The sequence below is a fragment of the Equus caballus genome, chromosome X, assembly GCF_041296265.1.
Source record: "Equus caballus isolate H_3958 breed thoroughbred chromosome X, TB-T2T, whole genome shotgun sequence".
NCBI lineage: Eukaryota > Metazoa > Chordata > Mammalia > Perissodactyla > Equidae > Equus > Equus caballus.
In genome coordinates, this window is record NC_091715.1 from 99,738,923 (window position 1) to 99,757,067 (window position 18,145).

At 43.9% G+C, this 18,145-nt stretch overlaps 1 protein-coding gene across 19 annotated transcripts in view; it reads right to left on the reverse strand.

Moving 5' to 3' along the window:
* The window catches only part of TRMT2B (tRNA methyltransferase 2 homolog B), a 136,135-nt gene extending 122,536 nt beyond the window's left edge, over nt 1–13,599 (reverse strand). For 4 of the 19 annotated variants that reach the window (XR_011434929.1, XR_002805571.2, XM_023634388.2 and 1 more), the window contains exons 1-8: nt 13,346–13,482; nt 13,082–13,263; nt 11,525–11,769; nt 9,201–9,470; nt 8,004–8,058; nt 6,535–6,669; nt 5,630–5,729; nt 4,540–4,610 (exon numbers count right to left, since the gene is read on the reverse strand). Coding sequence is in view for 17 of the 19 variants with exons in the window: in XM_023634388.2 (XP_023490156.1) it covers nt 4,540–4,610; nt 5,630–5,729; nt 6,535–6,669; nt 8,004–8,058; nt 9,201–9,421 (582 nt within the window). In the remaining 2 variants the exon portion in view is untranslated. Of the gene's footprint in view, nt 1–4,539; nt 4,611–5,629; nt 5,730–6,534; nt 6,670–8,003; nt 8,059–9,200; nt 9,471–11,524; nt 11,770–13,081; nt 13,264–13,316 lie in introns of all 19 variants that reach the window. The other 15 variants (XM_070257883.1, XM_023634392.2, XM_023634389.2 and 12 more) reach the window with 15 other exon arrangements.
* Nucleotides 13,600–18,145: the final 4,546 nt, after the last annotated feature.

Sequence of the window (18,145 nt, forward strand, 5' to 3'; positions counted from 1 at the left end):
CTACTAGTTTACAGGAAATACAGAGGACAAAGAACGTTAAATGACACCATGGGGATTCAATTGGCAAAATCCAGAATGTGAGAATCTCCACAGGAAAACTAACTAGTCTCTTCAAAACATAAATTCCAGGGCCAAAAAAATTAAGAAGGAGAGGTACTCACAAATTAAAAGACACCAAAGAGACAGGTTAATCAAAGGCAACGTTCATACCCTGTATGAATACTGATTTGAACACACCAACTATAAAAATCAAAACATTTATGAGATAAATCGGTGTCAAATCTGAACATTTACTGGATATTTGATGATATTATGGGATAAATGTTTATTTATACGTGTGATAATGGTATGAAGTTATGTTAAAAAAAATTAAGTCCTTTCTTTTAGAACTCACAATGAAGTATTTACATTTTGTATGAAGGGGTTGGTGGAAAGTGGGTGAGAGTATAGATAAAATAAGACTGGACACGTATTGATAGTTGTTGAAGGTGGGTAATGGGTACACAGGGTACGTTATACTATTCTCTATATGTTCATCATTTTCCACAATATAAGACAAAATTTGCACAATAAAGGAAAATAAAATCTTAGTACACCTACCTGGCTCAGGAGTGAATATCTACACAGCCACAACAATATAAACACTAAATATTAATTTAACCAAAAATTGTGCTTTAAAGATATAATAGGAAGGGTAGTTTGGGAGGAGAGTCAAAATAAGAGAGAGAAATTCTTACATGCTGTAACTGGAAGTCAACATATAACATGTAAATTTGATAAATCAAGATCTATCACAATAATGTACTATTTAGAAATATGGAACACCAGAAGAAATCGCTAAAATAATTGCTACTGTTTCTGGGGAGGAAGACTCAAGAGTAAGGGGGGTGGGGCAGAGGAGCACCATTTTTCCTTACTAACCTATTAGTAATATTTGTCTTTTAAAACTATGTACTTGCATTTCTTTGATAGTATTTTATTTAAAGACCACTTCTCAGGTCTCAGTGCTCTGGCTGATAGCTCCCATAAAATTCACATTTTGACTCAAGCCTCAAGAATAAATATTTAAACCTCAAATTGGGGCAGACCAGGGTTAGCCTATCATCTTAATGGAATGGAGTGTCACTACCAGTAACAGAGAAAAGGACATGAAGGCATAAAAAAACAGAACAGCCCAGTGTCTCATATATACATATTGTACATATATAAAAAATACATATATGGCATGACTATTATTACAATGGACTCCTGGTCTGTATCTAAGGACCTACTGGATTGGATCTTAGGTCCAGCACAAATTTTGCAGGGAGAAAGAATTTATCTGGATAGATGTGGAGGGCAGAAATATGCCCAACAGAAGCTGGAAGGGCTAGAAATTTGGGTAAATATTCTGAAGTATTCATTCACGAAACATTTGATGAGCACCCACTATGTGTATGACCCTGTGTTAAGTGGTAGTCTACAAAATTAAACAATATACAGCTGCTACCCCCACAGGCTAGCGTGGGAAGCACCAATGCACGACAATGCAATACGGTGTAACAAGTGCTACAAAAGGAGATATGCAACGAGACATGCAGGAGCACAGAGGTTGGGAATCCCTAATCACACTGAGCAGTCAGATACGGTTTTCTACAGGATCTGAGGCTTGAAATGAATCTTAGGGCATAAGTAGAGGCCAGGTGAAGACGACTGAGGGCATTCTAGAGAGAGGACAGCCTCAGGCAGGAGTGGGACAGCCTGGCAGGGTAACTCTGGTTCAATACGAGTGGAAAGAGGAAAGCAGGTGAGGATGTGGCAGAAGATGAAGTTAGGGACCTTATCATGAAGATCTGCAAGCGCAAAGGAAGTGCACTTTAAAGGAATTTAAACATTATTCTAAAAGCTATTGGGCAACTACTGTAGAATTTTAAGCAAGAGAGTGGTATAATTGTATTTGCATTTTTAATTGAGGTAACATTGGTTTATAACATTATATAAATTTCAGATGTACATCATTATATTTCAATTTCTGTGAAGACTACACCATGTTCACCACCCAAAGACTAATTACCATCCATCACTGTATCCATGTATACAGTTATTTGCATTTTACGGACAGCTCTGGCTGTAGTGTGGAGAACACACCGAGCCAGGAGGCTGGAATCAGTGAGACCAGTTTGGAGGTGAGAGAAGATGGTAGCTTGGACTAGAGTGGTGGTGGTGATGATGCTGGTAGAAACAGAGAAGAGGGTGGGGTCAAGGTATTTGTAGAAAGGAAAACTGACCAGGCTTGGAGATTGATTAGATGTAGCAGAGGAGGGAGAGGGGATTAAGACAGAGGAGTCTAGATGTTTCTAATACATGGTGCTACTACTTACTAGGGTGAGAAAAAAGAAGCACATTTGGAAAGGGAAAAGGATAAGTTTAACTTAGGGCAGTGGTTCTCAAGTGGAGGCGACTGTGCCCTACAAGAGACACCTGGAGACATTTTTGGTTGTCATAACTAATACTATCTAGCGGGTAGAGGCCAGGGATGCTGTTAAACATCTTACAATGCACCTAACAGCGCTACACAACAAAAAATTATCCAATTCAAAATGTCAATAGTGCAGAGGGCCGGCCCCATGGCCGAGTGGTTAAGTTTGTGTACTCCTCTTCAGTGGCCCAGGGTTTCACCGGTTCGGATCCTGGGCACGGAACTAGCACCGTTCATCAAGCCATGCTGAGGCAGTGTCCCACATAGCAGAACTAGAAAGACCTACAACTAGAACATACAACTAGGTAGTAGGGGGCTTTGGGGAGAAAAAGAAAAAAGAAAAGATCGGCAATAGACGTTAGCTCAGGGCCAATCTTTAAAAAGAAAAATAGTGCAGAGGTTGAGAAATCTTGATCTAGGGCAATACTGATTTGAAGAGTTCTGCAGGACAGCTAAGCGAGGACATTCAGCAGCTTTTTGGAAACACACCTCCTGAAGTTCAAGAGGGAGCTGGAATGCAAATATAAGTTTAGGAGTTGTCAATTTATAGGCAGTTATTCCAGTTATCAGCTAGAGTTGGGTGCAGTCGCCCATAAATATATTAAAAAAGAAAGCCAAGGACAGAGTCCTGGGGGACACCAACACTTACAGTCAGAAAGGAGAGGAGAAAAAGATCCCATGAGAAAGACTAAGAAGTGGCCAACCAGACAGGAGGAAAACCATCAGAGAATAGTATCACAGAAACCAAACAAAGAGAGCGTTTCAAGGAGGGAAATAAGAATAAGTGGTGCCAAAGGCAGAAAAAAGTTGAGTAAGTTAGGGGGAGAAAGCGTCCATTGGATTTGGCAAAATGAAGGTCATTGATGACTTCTGCATCTACAATTTCTACAGAGTGTTGGGGTCAGAAGCAAGAACCATCAGATTTTTTTAAAAGATTGGAGATATTTAATGTTTATGAACTGAAAAAGCTGAAAGAGGTGGGGGGAAGGAGGTAAAGAAACAGGACAAAGAGGGTATGTAATGAAGGAGCAAGGATTCTGGGGAGGGAGGAGACGAGTGGAAGATGGTATTTCAAGGAAGGATAGCCTTAGACAGGGGAAGGACCTACTGCCTCTCACTGACGTATGAGGAAAGGAGGGGTAAGATTTCAGCAAAATTGGTAGATGGTAGGAAAAGCAGCTAAGGGAGTTCTGATCTGATGGCCTTCATTCTCCAGTGAAAAACCAAGCACAGTCATCTGCCAAGAGCAGGGGAAGGGGCAACGGGGTAGGAAATTTGAGGAGAAATAAGAGTTTAGAATAGTCACTGAAGAGAATGGGAGAAGAAGCTGAGAAGGGCCATGTAGGATTTCCGGAGAATGATCCTACAAAGGGAGATGTGTCCTAGCAGGGAAATCTTGGAGGTCAAGATGTGGCCTATCAGAAGGCACCACCCAAGTGTCAGAAACCTGAATCATTAGGAGGGTGGGTGCCAATGAGAATTAACAGGGAACAAGAGCGTCAGTTGGGAGTCCTGTTCAGTCCTCATGAGTAAGGCTTCTGCCTTTTTTTTTTTAAAGTTTCATGAGGGCAGACACCATGTCTGTTTGAGTCACCATTGGATCTCCAGCTCCAAGCACACTGCCTGACACATGGTAGGCACTCAATCAATAGTGGGTGCATGAAAAAGGATATAAAAATGTCTCAGAGGCCAACCTCATGATGTAGACCTTACCACCACTCCTACATCTCTTATTTCTCAATTCTGTTTTACCGAAAACACTAGCCTTCCGAATATTTCCGACACCTGCCACTTGCTATTCTGCCCTCATCAGTACCTCTCTTTCCTATCATTTCCCTCCTAGGAAATTTCCTGGATGCTTGACATTTGCAATAATGGATGGAGTTCTCTCTCCTCCTCTCCACTCTCCCTGAAATGAAACACTAGCAATGTTCTCTCCACATTAAGAGGTGCGCTTTCAGAATAGAGCCCCTCCTGCCCTGTAGCACTAGAAGCAGCTCTACTTTTAAACTGTCAGGGGCGCTGTCGTTACAGACTGCAATACCGTGGGTCATCTTCAATACGCCCTTGTTCCTTATTACCTGGGCCACTTGATTATGTTTCTCAGGCATGTTTTTCAGCTGGTTAGACCGTACACAGATGATGTTCCCGTCTATGGAAAGAAAAAAGAATTTGATTTATATGGTATTCTTCCTAAAAGATTATTTAGAAGAAAATGTCTGGCAACTCAAATTCCCTCCTTCAAAGAGGCATATGCAGATATGAAGAAGCAAAGTACCTAATTCAAGCTCAAGGCCACTTTTCAGACGAAACCTGTTTCCTGGTCTAGCCATTAAGAAGCTTATCCGTAAAGGAGCTAGTCTGCAATATTTTCTCTCATGCCACAAATGTGCAGTATGACAATGTCTGCTTTCTGTTCAGATTTTAAGATGGAAATAAAATGTAATGGGTTTTGTTTTTCTGTTGCTGAATAATAGGACACTGACATCATATACTCATTTAATTCAGCACACGGGGGGGAAAAAGCCAAGTGCCTGCCCTAATGAACTATAGTTTAAGGCATATGGATATTAAACAGTGTGACTAATATAAAATGATGGTGCTTCAAGTGGATTTATTGAAAATAGGCAAACAGAAAGTTCAGGAATGGAATCTGGGAATGGATACTGGAATTAAGTCTCAGAAATATGCCACTTTGATTTCCCTTACCAGCACTCACCACCCTCACCAATTCTTTTAAGGCAGATTTAATCTCAGAAAGCACTAGTTTTCAGGGATATGGGGATGTGAGATAGAGAAGGTAACTCTCTAATAAGGAGGAGACTGCTCCCAGAACAGAAAGTAGCATAAAATGATGATGAGGACAATGATGATGACAGAGCAGCAGGAACAACATTAGCATTTACTAAGTGCTTACTAAGTCTCAGGCATATGGCTTTCAGAGGAAGAAAGGGCGAGGGTTGTGACTCCTAGTACTATAATGATAGCCACCAAAAAGTATCCACAATTAACCCTGTGCTCATGTTCTGCACCAGACTCCCATTTACCCTTCTCCTTTGGAGCCACGGTATTCCCACTCCTCTCCACTCCCACTGACGCTGGTCTCTGCCCTGTTCCCTTTCCTCTCATTCCTTGGTTTGTTATTTCTACTAGTCACAGCCTTTGACTGACCTCTCCAAGTTCCCAGATAGTACCCCACGGTCTTTGGATTGCCATCTGGACCTCGATTCACAGAGAAGGTGGACTTATTTCGATAGCCATCGATGACAGGCTGGAGAAGGTACAATGACAGGAGAGGGAAAATAGGTCAAATGAAACCAAGGAGGACAATAATACAGGGAATGAAAGAATGTTCACTGAATGAGAACAAATAAATGCTTGCTGGAAAGGTATGGCATAGGGGAAAGTTCATGGCTGAGAAGATCACGACACTCCATGGATACTCCATAGCAGACAGGAGTTCCAATCTTGTCATAAAGCAGGAGTCAGCAAACATTTTCAGTAAAGGGTCAGAGAGTAAGTTACTTTAGGCTTTGCAGGCCATATGGTCCCTGGTGCAACTACTCAACTCTGCCATTCTAGTGCAAAAACAGCCATAGACAATCCATAAACAAGTGAGCTTGGCTGGGTTACAATAAAGCTTTATTTACAAAACCAAGCGGTGGCATAGACATGGCCTGAGGGCCACTGTTTGCCAACCTCTGCCATAAATTAAATTCTGCCTCTCTAAGGCCTCAGTAGGTTTCCAAGGTCGAAATCTTTCTAAGGAGGTAGTAGCGTAGTGGTTGAGAAAGTGGGCTTTGCATCGGATAGACCTGAGTATAAATCTCAGTTCTGGAATTTTCTAGATGTACGTCCTTGTGCAAATTACTTAATCTCTCTGAACTTAAATGTCTTCAACTGTAAAAGGACAGTGTCTACCCCTCAGGGTGACTGTAAACAGTAAACGAGAAAATGATGCATGTTAATCACTTAGCATAGACCCTGATCCCCAGCAAGTGCCCAGTAAGTATTGACTGATATTATTAGCTATTAAGCGGACAAAGGAGATAAAGGATAGGGAGGTGAGGGCTTACAGAGGGTATGATAGGATGGAGAAGACAACAGAGCCCCTTGGATTTAGGTGCAGCTGTTGTCACGCTGACTCCGTTGAGCATTTGGAGATAAGACTCTAGTCTTTGTAAAATTTTCTTCTGAGCTTCAAATTTCACCTGCAAAAGAATACAAGCAATGAAACAAAAGACTTTCGCAGTATCACCTCAAAGAATGGAAAACAAACAGGATAAGAGAAGGTTGTCCCACTGGTTCTTGGGTCATGGTCTCAGCAGATAAGGAATCCAGAATGATGGAACAGCAACAGATCTAATAAGGTATTGGCAAAAGGTCAAAAGTGAGCTCTGTTTAAGTGCATCATTTTATCTGACCTTTCAGACTGAACACTCAAGCTATATGCCAGCACTGTCCAGTAGAACTCGCTGTGATAATGGAAATGTTCTATGTTGGTGTTATGTTCTATGTAATATGACAGCCACTAGCCACATGTGGCTACTGAGCACTTGAAATGTGGCTCGTGTGACTGAGGAACTGAACTTTTAATCTTAGTAAATTTTAATTAACTTACACAGCTCTGCTATAACGTGACATAAGCGTTCCCACACCATGCTGTGCAAAATCACTCAAAAAAAAAATCACAGGGCTCATGGGAAAAATGGGGTTGGGCACACACATCCCAACACCTCATCAGTAACACACAGAGAAAAGATAGGAACCTAATAAAAATAGTACAGTTTTATAGGTTAAATGGTAAAGAAATGTATAAATACTACAATAAGGATGGCACTTTACCCTGACAAAGACCTGAAGTTTGCTTGTAGAAACGGCTGCCTACTTGTGAGTTATCATGAAGTGGTGAATGGAGGGTTATGTGACTGGAACGAAAAATTCTCACAGCAGACATGAATGGATGTGGCTCATAACACACTCAGCAAACTGAGGGAGCAGGTAGATGTCTGAGGTGTGTGCACGTGTTCATTTGATGTACTCTTATGCAGCTCAGTTGAGCTGGGTGCAGTTTCTTCTTTAATCTGGTGCTTCCCGCGGATGAAATCACTCCTAAGCAAATGTGAAATCTGCATTATGTTTAAATTGCTCCCTAATATACCAATCTGTTGGGACAAATTTCCGTTTTCAAAACAAGCATTATAGCAGAATTGACTGTATTTAAATTCAAATAGCCACACGTAGCTAGTGGCTACCGTGTCAGAAAGTGCAGCTAGATATGAAGCGGCAAGAGCACTTGAAACTCACACACACAGAGCTATAAGAATAACAAAAAAGCAAGGAAGAAAGGAAATAGGCATTTGGATATATAGCTGTAGAGTTTGGAAGACATAACTAGCCTAAAGTTGAAACTTCAGAATCATTAGCATATTGAGTTTAAAGGGCCCATTGGTGTCTGGGTAGAGCTGTCCAGTTGAGCCGCCTCCAAATCTAGCACCACCCACTTGATGGAACGAAGGAGTGAAGACTTCAGCTGGGTCCCTACCTTGAGCTGTTCTTCATAGCTCAGCCTCCAGAGTGGCGTCACAACATCGGCCAGCCTTGAATAAATAATTCAGGCACTTCATTTACTACATAAATACATGGTGAGCACCTATGATGCATAAGTACTTCCTGTCACCATTTTCTCTGGTATTTTACTTATCATTCAGAAGACATAACTCTCATGCCCCCGGGGAGACAGAGTCTGGGAGAAGAGCCCATTTTGGTCCTGTCTACTTAACAAAGCAGAACAGGTGGGCAAACCTAATACAAGAAAAATCCAGATTTATCAGGGGGGAATTAATCATATTATAAAAGGCTTCACTGTTGGGTTCCTTTAAATAGCTCACCTCCCTAATGCTTTTAAAATATAATTTGATTTAGGGGCTGGCCCCGTGGCCGAGTGGTCAAGTTTGCACGCTCCACTTCAGGCGGCCCAGTGTTTCGTTGGTTCGAATCCTGGGTGCGGACATGGCACTGCTCATCAAACCATGCTGAGGCAGCGTCCCACATGCCACAACTAGAAGGACCCACAACAAAGAATATACAACTATGTACTGGGGGGCTTTGGGGAGAAAAAGGAAAAAATAAAACCTTTAAAAAATATATAATTTGATTTAGAAAATACATTTGTTGCATAAAATGAGGTATATCTGTGTTTGCATGGCTGCAATGGGACTATTCATTTCTAATCCATCTAATCTCTCTCTGGGTCCCTGGCTTTCAGCACAACTGCCCTGGACCTTTCTAGGGACAAGGGTCCACTTTAATATCTCCTTTCTACAAAAACACACAGAAAGGCAAGGAGAACATTTTCTATAACCCCAAAGCATTTACACCAACATTCCTTAGATGTCTTCAAGTTTGCCCTTGGTATCCTGCCTGAGGTCCCCCTTGGAATCCTTGGAATGACACATTAGTTACATCAGAAACACAGAATTTCAGGGGCCAGCCCATGGCGTAGTGGTTAAAGTTCCATGTGCTCTGCTTTGGCAGCCCGGGTTCACAGGTTTGGATCCCAGGCACAGACCTACACCACTTGTCAGCCACGCTGTGGCAGTGACCCACATACAAAATAAAGGAAGACTGGCACAGATGTTAGCTCAGAGCGAACCTTCCTCAGAAAAAAAGAAACACAGAACTTCAGCAGGCCTGGAGATTCAGACTTGCTAAGGGGAAAGGACATCAGCCTGGGGCTTACCTTTCCTGCCAGGAACCATCTAGTGGTCCAAGATGACTTGGTTTCTTTTGACTTTTCTGTCCTCTTTGACACTTCTTGGCTATCACGTGGGTGAAGTTTCCCTTACATGCTGAGCCCAAAAAGAGCTGTGACCAACCTGGAGGTTTTCTGGCACACCAGGGGAGCAGTCCTGGTTTGGAGAAAATATCCGCCCTGGAGAGGAAACATCTCGGGCTGTGCATTGGGACTCTTCTCTTAATACCCGCCAACCAAAGAAACACTGAGATTCACCTGCATGAAAGGTGGACATTTAGAAGTTGGGAAACAGAGGCACAATTCTCAAACCTTTTATTCATCTGCAAACCTTTATGGAAGCCCAGCGCCTAGCACAGTGCCTGGCACAGAGCCAACACTTGGTAAAAGCAGACCTGCTGAGCAGAACTGAATTACTGTGGGCCAGGCACTGGCTTAGGCTCCCAAAATAAACAGATGAGGAAAATATAGTCTTTGTCCTCCAGAAAGAGTTTAACTCTCTAGATACACTTCTATTGCCATCTTCTACCCTCCTACCCAACAACTAATCGATCAACTATTCAGTAAGCACTTACTATGTGCCAAGCACTGCACCACAGTAGATATTGGAGGGATTACAATTTAATTAAGTGCGGACAGAGGAAAAGATAATAAACAACACAATATACTTGGTTCCTAATGAGTGCTCAGGAAAGACTTCCCAGAGCAGGCAGGACATGCACTGGGTCTTAAAGGATGGCAGGGAGGGGGTGAACCAGGACAGTGACTAGACTGGTCTGCCTAAAACGGCAGCTCATTTAGGGAACAGAGGAGATAGTGCTGAAACGTTATGCCAAAGGGAGATCAGGAAGAACTTTAATGCCTGAATAAAATGTAAACTTCATTGTGAAGGCAACAGTAAGTTGATGGAGGCTTTACATAGAAAAATAAAGATGAAGTAAGGAAACTGATAAGCGAATTCGTGGTTGAGGCACGTGTTCGAAATGGTAGGTCTAACAAGTGAATACAGGAGCAGGGCTGCAAGTCAGGAGAGAAGCCCGGGCTACAGACTGGGTCAAGTGTATCTAAGTTAAAGTACACACTGTACGATTTTTTTTTTTTAAAAAGCTTTCAGTAAAGAGAAGAGCAAAAAGCCAGAGATTAAAGCTGGGAGAAAAGCAATGTTTGGAGAGCAAGAGGAGATGCTGGTGACCCAGGAGAACCAGGAGAGTGCTGAGCTTGGAGGCCAAGGGAGATGCCTTCCAGGAAGGCAGTGACAAATCCAGTAAGTCTGAGGCCAAAGAAAGAAGGGAAATAAGGTAATGGGAAGTGGCAGGCAGTAGGGACAAGTGGAGGTTTGAGATCTTAGGCGTGCAGACCTGGGCGGTCCCCTGGTTCCACCACTTACTAGCCAGGTGGCCTCTGGCAAGTTAAGCATTCCCTCTGAGCTTCCTTTTTCATCTGTAAAATGGAGATGATAATAGTACCTACCTCAGATAGTGGTGTAGGAGTTAAATAAAGGATAAATTCATAAAAAGTACTTAGCAGATGATCGAATAGAGATGATGTTTGTAAAGCTCTGAGCACAGTGTCCACCACCTGGCAAAAACTCAGTACCTGTTGATTTTAACTCTCATGATGTTTAAAGACAGTGTGGGACTCAGTGGGGGTGGCAATGAGGGAGGGGAGCAGGGGAAAGGGACAGTAAGAGTAACTATGGGGCAAAAGCTGGAAGAGTCAGAACAAGTGGAGGGCCTCCCTCTGCAAAGAAGAAGGAACTCCTCTTCCTCCAACACAGGACTCTGTGTCGTTACCTTTTTACCTTATGGCGCCAGATTACTGCTGTGTAACTTTTTTCAGTACCCAGGACACATGAATGGACTTGGCTGGACACCTTACTGATCTGTCGTAAAATTACCTTTTTGCCCCTGCCCTCTACCTTAGATTTCATACCAATGTTAAGTCATACCTTAATTCAGAATGATATATATTTAAAAGCCCAATGTATATAATAGATTTATTAACAAAGATTCTCCCATGGCTCCTTCTATTACTGGGAAATTAGTATGCCACGATCACCAGGGAACTTAGAGGATGCTGACATGAGTGCTGTAAAATTTAGCCCATATACCATTTTGTATGTTCACCAAGTACTAAAGAAAGTAACTGCCACAGCATGGAAGCATTTTGGGGGATTTCAAATTTGGAACAGAAGAAACTGAAGCTGGCCCAGAGTTCAGGTGTTTATGATACCCTCCACCCAACTCCCAGGAAGAGGCAAGTCGTTAAGAACATGGGCTTTGACGCCATGTTCTAATCCCAGCTCTACTCACCAGTGTTGTGACTTTGGGCAAGTTACTTAAGCGCTACGAATCTCAGTGTCACCATCTATAAAAATAGGACTGATAACACGTATCTTTCAGGGTTGTGGTAAGAATTAAATGAGCTCATATATCCATGAAGTGCTGAGGACTGTGCCAAACACCACAGGTCATCATGTGTCACCACTCTTCCTGAGGCTCTGAGTCAAAGCATGTCACTTGACTTCTTTGTGCCTCAACAAGTCCAACCTGCAAAACTGAGGAGATGTATAATGCACACAAGTGCTGAGGATAAGTACGATCATGTGGGAAACTTAGAAAACAACGCACACAGAAAAAGACTTTCCTAACCTTCTGCACTAATGCCTGCTGGAGTGCAGTGAGCTTAAGCCCTGCCCTCGTCCACCTGTTATTACCATCAAAAGTGTGTGACCTGTGATGGACATTTTTCCAAGGTGAGACAACTATATGTATTTGATACAAAGAAAAGCAAAAGCCGGAGAGAGGAAATGAATGAAGAGGCAGGAGAGAAAGAATAAAGGATGGTTGGGGGAAGAGTGGGCTGAGAAGGCCAAGACTACAGGGGGAGGGAGTGGTGCTGGTCCAAGAAAGGGGCCCTGGCCCTCCAGCTGGCAGAGAAGGATGAAGGAAGCTGCAGGCCCATTTGGGAGTTGGCAGAGGAGAGACAGGGGAGCTGAGGAATTTAAAGATAGCTATCCCTACCCCACAAGATTTAGACTTTTTTGTGTGTGGGTCCTCTCACTGGTGACTGCCACCACGACTGTGCTCCACTTGCCCTGTACCCTAGCAGGAGGGCCCTTGTCCATATAGGTTTCTTCCTCCAAATTGTCAGGTCTAGCCTAAAACAGGACCTCACTATTTCAAGGTGCCAACGAGTGATCTCTACTGGTAAAGAGCCTTTCATCATATTTAGTAATTTATGTGAAATACACTTTTCAAGGCAGCACAGTAATATTAGTTAAAGTGAGTTACGTTTCTTTGTTTCTTGACGTCAGAGGGGACATTTGTTCACAGAAAAGACTATTTTATTTTTATAGTTTCTCCTATTTTAAATAAAATGCTTGGGTTAAAAAAAAAAGTGTGTGACAATTACTCTATTTCTGCCTCAGGAATTGATCGGGAAGAGACCCAGGGCCCAGAGCTGCCAGATAGGAAAGTACACAAACTCTCTAAGGCTGCAATAGCTAGCTGACCTGCCTGAAATGCTCAGGGAGGTTCAAATCAGAGACTACGTGGCAGGTCTCAATGTGCAGTGCCAAGGATCTCCTTGGAGCAAAATGTTCACCCACAGACAAGGGTCCTGCTTACACTCTCTGCTCAGCCCTTCCTCCAGTCGGCCTGGCCCCAGACACGGTTCCTGGCTAAACCAGACAGACAGCTGGCTTTACCGCTGCGTCCTGGCTGCACCCCACATGCAGTCAGGTCCTTCCTTCCCCCATCAGACCCCTTCCCCAGCCCCTCCAGCCCCCTCTTCTTTCGGCAAGTCCTGCCCACCGGTCTGCAGGAAGGGTTACCAAACAAGAGACACTAGGAAAGGCTACCACTGACCTCGGGCAGGCGGCACGGCCAGGGAAGACCAGGAAGGTGGAGGGACGAGGTCGGAGCACAGGCGGACGCAGGGCTGGACGCGACCGGGAGCAACCAGCGGCGGCGGCGGTCGCGTCCGCGTCCCCAGCCCGCCCGCTTCTCAATTCCCCGCCCCGCGGGCACTTTGGCGTAGAAGCAGTTTTCTGTACAGGAAGGGTGAGATCAGGTTTTGAGACTCTCCATGGACCCTCCTTACCTTCGTAACCAATAAATCCTCTTACAAACCTAAGGCGGCAAACGAAAAGGCCAGCGAACGGTCCGAAGCGCACCCGCTGGGGAGTCACTTCCTGGTGTGCAGGGCGCCCAGGCTCGCGACGCACCCGCCGCGGGACACCGACTCCGCGCATGCGCCACCGGCTTGCGCGCCCGGGCGACGGGTCCCCGAGAGCCCCCTCCCTACTTCGCCGGGGGCGGGACGGGCTTCTCTAGAGACCTTCCTCAAAAGCACTCATCGCCCTATTGCCCACCGCCTTCCCTCCCTAAGCTCCCCTCCTTTCCCCGCAACCCCGCCCACTGCCTGCTCTTTTCACCGTCCCGTTGGTTGAGCTGGATAAGCTTCCAAAATCAGAGAGAAATTCTGTAGTGCTCCCCATCGCAGGGACGCTTGCATTTAAGCCTTTGAGCCAAAAGAGTGTTTTTTTTTTTGTTTTTTTTTTTTTTTTGGAGGAAGATTAGCCCTCAGCTAACTACTGCCAGTCCTCCTCTTTTTGCTGAGGAAGCCTGGCTCTGAGCTAACATCCGTGCCCATCTTCCTCTAGTTTATACGTGGGACGCCTACCACAGCATGGCTGCCAAGCAGTGCCATGTCCGCACCCGGGATCCGAACCAGCGAACCCCGGGCCGCCGAGAAGCGGAACGTGCGAACTTAACCGCTGCGCCACCGGGCCGGCCCCGAAAGAACGGTTTTATAATGGTAGTATTGTAGGCATCAAAGCCATAACGAGTTGGAAGATTGGGAGATGAAAGGCAGGATAGTTTCCTCAAGTCACAATGTTTGGTCAAAGTCAGCTCTAGTCTGAGTCATAGGACTTTTCAGGCATTCTTTCTCCCTCTGTTTTATCAGAAAAATATTGTTATGACAAGATAAACCTGGTTTCTTAAGCGGATCCCACGCAAGGCTGCTAAAGCCTAAAACCTCAGGGAAAGAATTGTTTTTCTTCAACTACGGAACTCAGAAGGGGGCCAGCCCAGTGGCGCAGTGGTTAAGTTCGCCTATACTGCCTCTGAGGGCCAGGGTTCACCGGCGGGGATCCCGGGTGCAGACATGGCACCTCTTGGCACACCATGCTGTGGTAGGCATCCCACATATGAAGTAGAGGAAGATGGGCACGGATGTGAGCTCAGGGTCAGTCTTCCTCAGCAAAAAGAGGAGGATTGGCAGCAGATTTAGCTCAGGGCTAATCTTCCTCAACAACAAAAAAAAAACTGAGAATGAGGCCAGATACCAGTAGTTCATTTACTAGCTCCTGGACTACATTCAATGATTCCCTTAATTTTTAGAGCCAAATGAGTAAGAGAACGTTGAAGGATGCACACAGGTGTGTGCTGTAAAAAAATTGTTGCCTTAGAATAAAATTTACAGCAAAGTGAATCTACATTACTTTCAAAGATTGGCACCTGAGCTAACATCTGTTGCCAATCTTCTTTTTTTTCTTCTTCTTCTTCTCCCCAAAGCCCCCCAGTACATAGTTGTATATTCTAGTTGTAGGTCCTTCTGGCTCTGCTATGTGGGATGCTGCCTCAGCACAGCTTGATGAGCGGTGCCACGCCTGCACCCAGGATCCAAACCCGTGAAACCCCGGGCCAACAAAGCAGAGCGCACAAACTTAACCATTGGGCCATGGGCTGGCCCCAGTGAATCTACATTTAATGACACTTAATATTTATGCTTAATAGTAATTGGCCTTAAATGGAAAGCACCTTATAGTCAATATTTCACTTAGTTATTCAAAGCATAACATGCCTATTATGTGCAAGGCAATGCATTAGTCCTAGTAAGTACAGCAGTAGATTAAACATGGCCCAGTAACTCAAATAACAGCCAACACTGAGTCAGCCAGACCAAGGTTCGAAGACCAGATCTGCCACTTATAAGCTGTATGAACTTGGGCAAGTTACTTACTTGCTCAGTGCCTCAGTTTCCTCATCTGGAAAAAATGTCCGTAATACGGGCACCTACCTCATAGGGTTGTGATAAAGGTTAAATAAGCTAATACATGCAAAATGCTTAGAAGAGAGTAAGCACACACTCAATAAATATTAGCTATTATCACTCAAAAATAATTTTATATACTGTGTGTATACACACACACGTACATATATACCTTTTTTTAAAAAAAAAAAATCTTTTACTTCCCATTCTACAGGCTTGAGCAGGTAAATGCTTGATTCAAATGGCAGCCTTCCTAACTGTTCTTAAGCAAAATCTAGCTCAAATCACTGCTTCGGTTCCTAGGCCCACACAACACTACCAAGGGAGAGCAGGCCAGAGAATGCACCTTTGCTTCTCTTCTCCCCTTCTCTTCTTTTAGTCCCCTCTTATGCAGATAGCCAGTCCTACTCCTTTCCTCACCTCTTCTCCTTTCTTCTCCTTTCCATGCCCTCCTGCTCCTTTATCATTTCTCATCTTGGCATCCTTTGTTGTGCCTTGCACAGAGCCAGGTTCCCAATAGGAGCTCAATAAATATTTGATGAATTGAACTGAATCCCACCTTGTCCACTGAAAAGGAAGGGGCATATTGTCACTCACCCCCGCCTTTACCTGTTCTGAGCATCTAAGCAAACTCATTTGAAGCAGGTCTGTCATTTGAGAAGGCAGAACCCTGAGGGCTAAAGAGAGAACAGAGATTAAGGAAGCTATAATGTAATTATTTAGCCATTAACCCTTTTATATTTATTTAATCTGATAGCATGCTCTTCTATAAAAGAAAAACCATTACATTTGTAAGAGGGGGAAAAATATCCCACATTACAGAAAAAGTTACACTCTTCAACCAGAAAGTCAATAAATGGACATGTCATAGGTGATGACCAATATTGTTAAATTAAATAAGAGCTGAAACCAAGATAACCTTTGCTTAACTTTGTTATCAGCAAACCAAATCACAGCAAAGTGAAGTCTCTAGAAATTTGTCAAACATTCTCATTTTGATCTAAGGAAGAGATTTCTGAGAGGCTACAGCATTAGCTCTCAGAAATAACATGTATTAAAATCACTTGGGGGTGCCAGCCTGGCGACATAGTTGTTAAGATTGCGTGCTCCACTTGCTTCAGTGGCCCAGGGTTTGCAGATTCAGATCCCAAGCGTGGACCTACACACCACTGAGTGGTGTGTGGGTCTGGCATCCCACATACAAAAAAAAAAGGAGGAAGATTGGCACAGATGTTAGCTCAGAGAAAATCTTCCTCAAGCAAAAAGAGGAAGATTGGCAACAGATGTTAGCTCGGGGCCAATCTTCTTCACCAAAAAAAAAAAAAAAATCACTTTGCAGTTAGGGCTGGTTTGGTTCCATTAACCATGTTTTCAGCCGTGCTTTCCTTGCATCTATGACTGTGTTAGAGGCTATGAGGGACAGACACACAGACCACCCCCTGGAGATTGTATGACCTGATGGGAAGATAAGACTCACAAAGTGAGAATACATAACAACGGGTTTTGGTAATTCTAGGAAAGCAACGGATCCTCTTGGTAATCTGGGAAGGAAGAGAATGTGAGAATTGAGTTGAATGCATAGAATGTGAATAGCCTGAGAGGAGGTGGGGGCAGCAGCATGAGAACAGGAATGAGCAATATATGACAAAGGCCCATGAGGAGGCAGACCCCAATAGATGGGAAAGTAGTGCAGAAGTCATTGGAGAGCTGTCTGATTAGATCAGTAGGTCTGGGAAGATAATAAAGGGTCTGGAGTGCTGGGATGAGGGATTTGAACTGGTTCCCTTAATAGGCAGCTAATGAAGTTTTTCATGAGATGCTTCCTGAAAAGAATTAGGGGCCAGCCCAGTGGCACAGAAGTTAAGTTCACATGTTCCACTTTGGTGGCCCGGGGTTCGCTGGTTCAGATCCTGGGTATGGACCTATGCACCGCTTGTCAAGCCATGCTGTGGCAGGCATCCCACATATAAGGTAGAGGAAGATAGGCATGGATGTTAGCTCAGGGCCAGTCTTCCTCAGCAAAAAGAGGAGGATTGGCAGCAGATTTAGCTCAGGGCTAATCTTCCTCAAAAAGAAAACAAAAAGGAAAAGAACTCTTGGAGCTATGCGTAGGATGGATTTTAGGGTGTAATGACCTGGAAGCTAAGGGAGATGGCTGCGGCCATCCAGATGGGAGGTACTAAGTCTCTGTACTAAGGCAAGCAACACTGCATTCTGCAAGAGTTTCTCAAAGTGTGGTAAGGGACCCATCTGCAACATGATCAGCTGGAGTGAATGTAACAAATGTGGGTTCCTGAGCCCCAGCCCACACCTACAGAATTGAAATCTCAGGGGGATAGGGCTCAGGAATATCTGCATTTGTAACAACCATCCCAGGTGATGCCCATTAAAATTTAAGCCCACTACCATGCATCAACAGAAATTCCAGATGAATTAGTTGAAGGTCAAAAAAATCAAATCATAAAAGCCCTAGAAGAAAATATACATGGAACCAGCCCTGATGGCCTAGTGGTTAAAGTTCAGTGTGCTCTGCTTCAGTGGCCTGGGTTCGGTTCCCCGGCGCAGAACCATATCACTCGTCTGTCAGTAGCCATGCTGTGGTGGTGGCTCACATAGAACTAGAAGGACTTACAACTAGAATACAAAACTATGTACTGGGACTTTGGGAAGATAGAAAAAAAAGAGAGGAAAGTTGGCAACAGTTATTAGCTCAAGGCAAATCTTTCCCAGGAAAAAAAAGAAAATATAGATGATAATGCATCTGAAATTTGGATGTAGAAGGACTGTCTAAACTAAAAAGCAGCAGGAAAAAATCACCACATAGGTCAATTTTACTACATAAATCTTAAAAACTTTTATATGACAAAAAATAT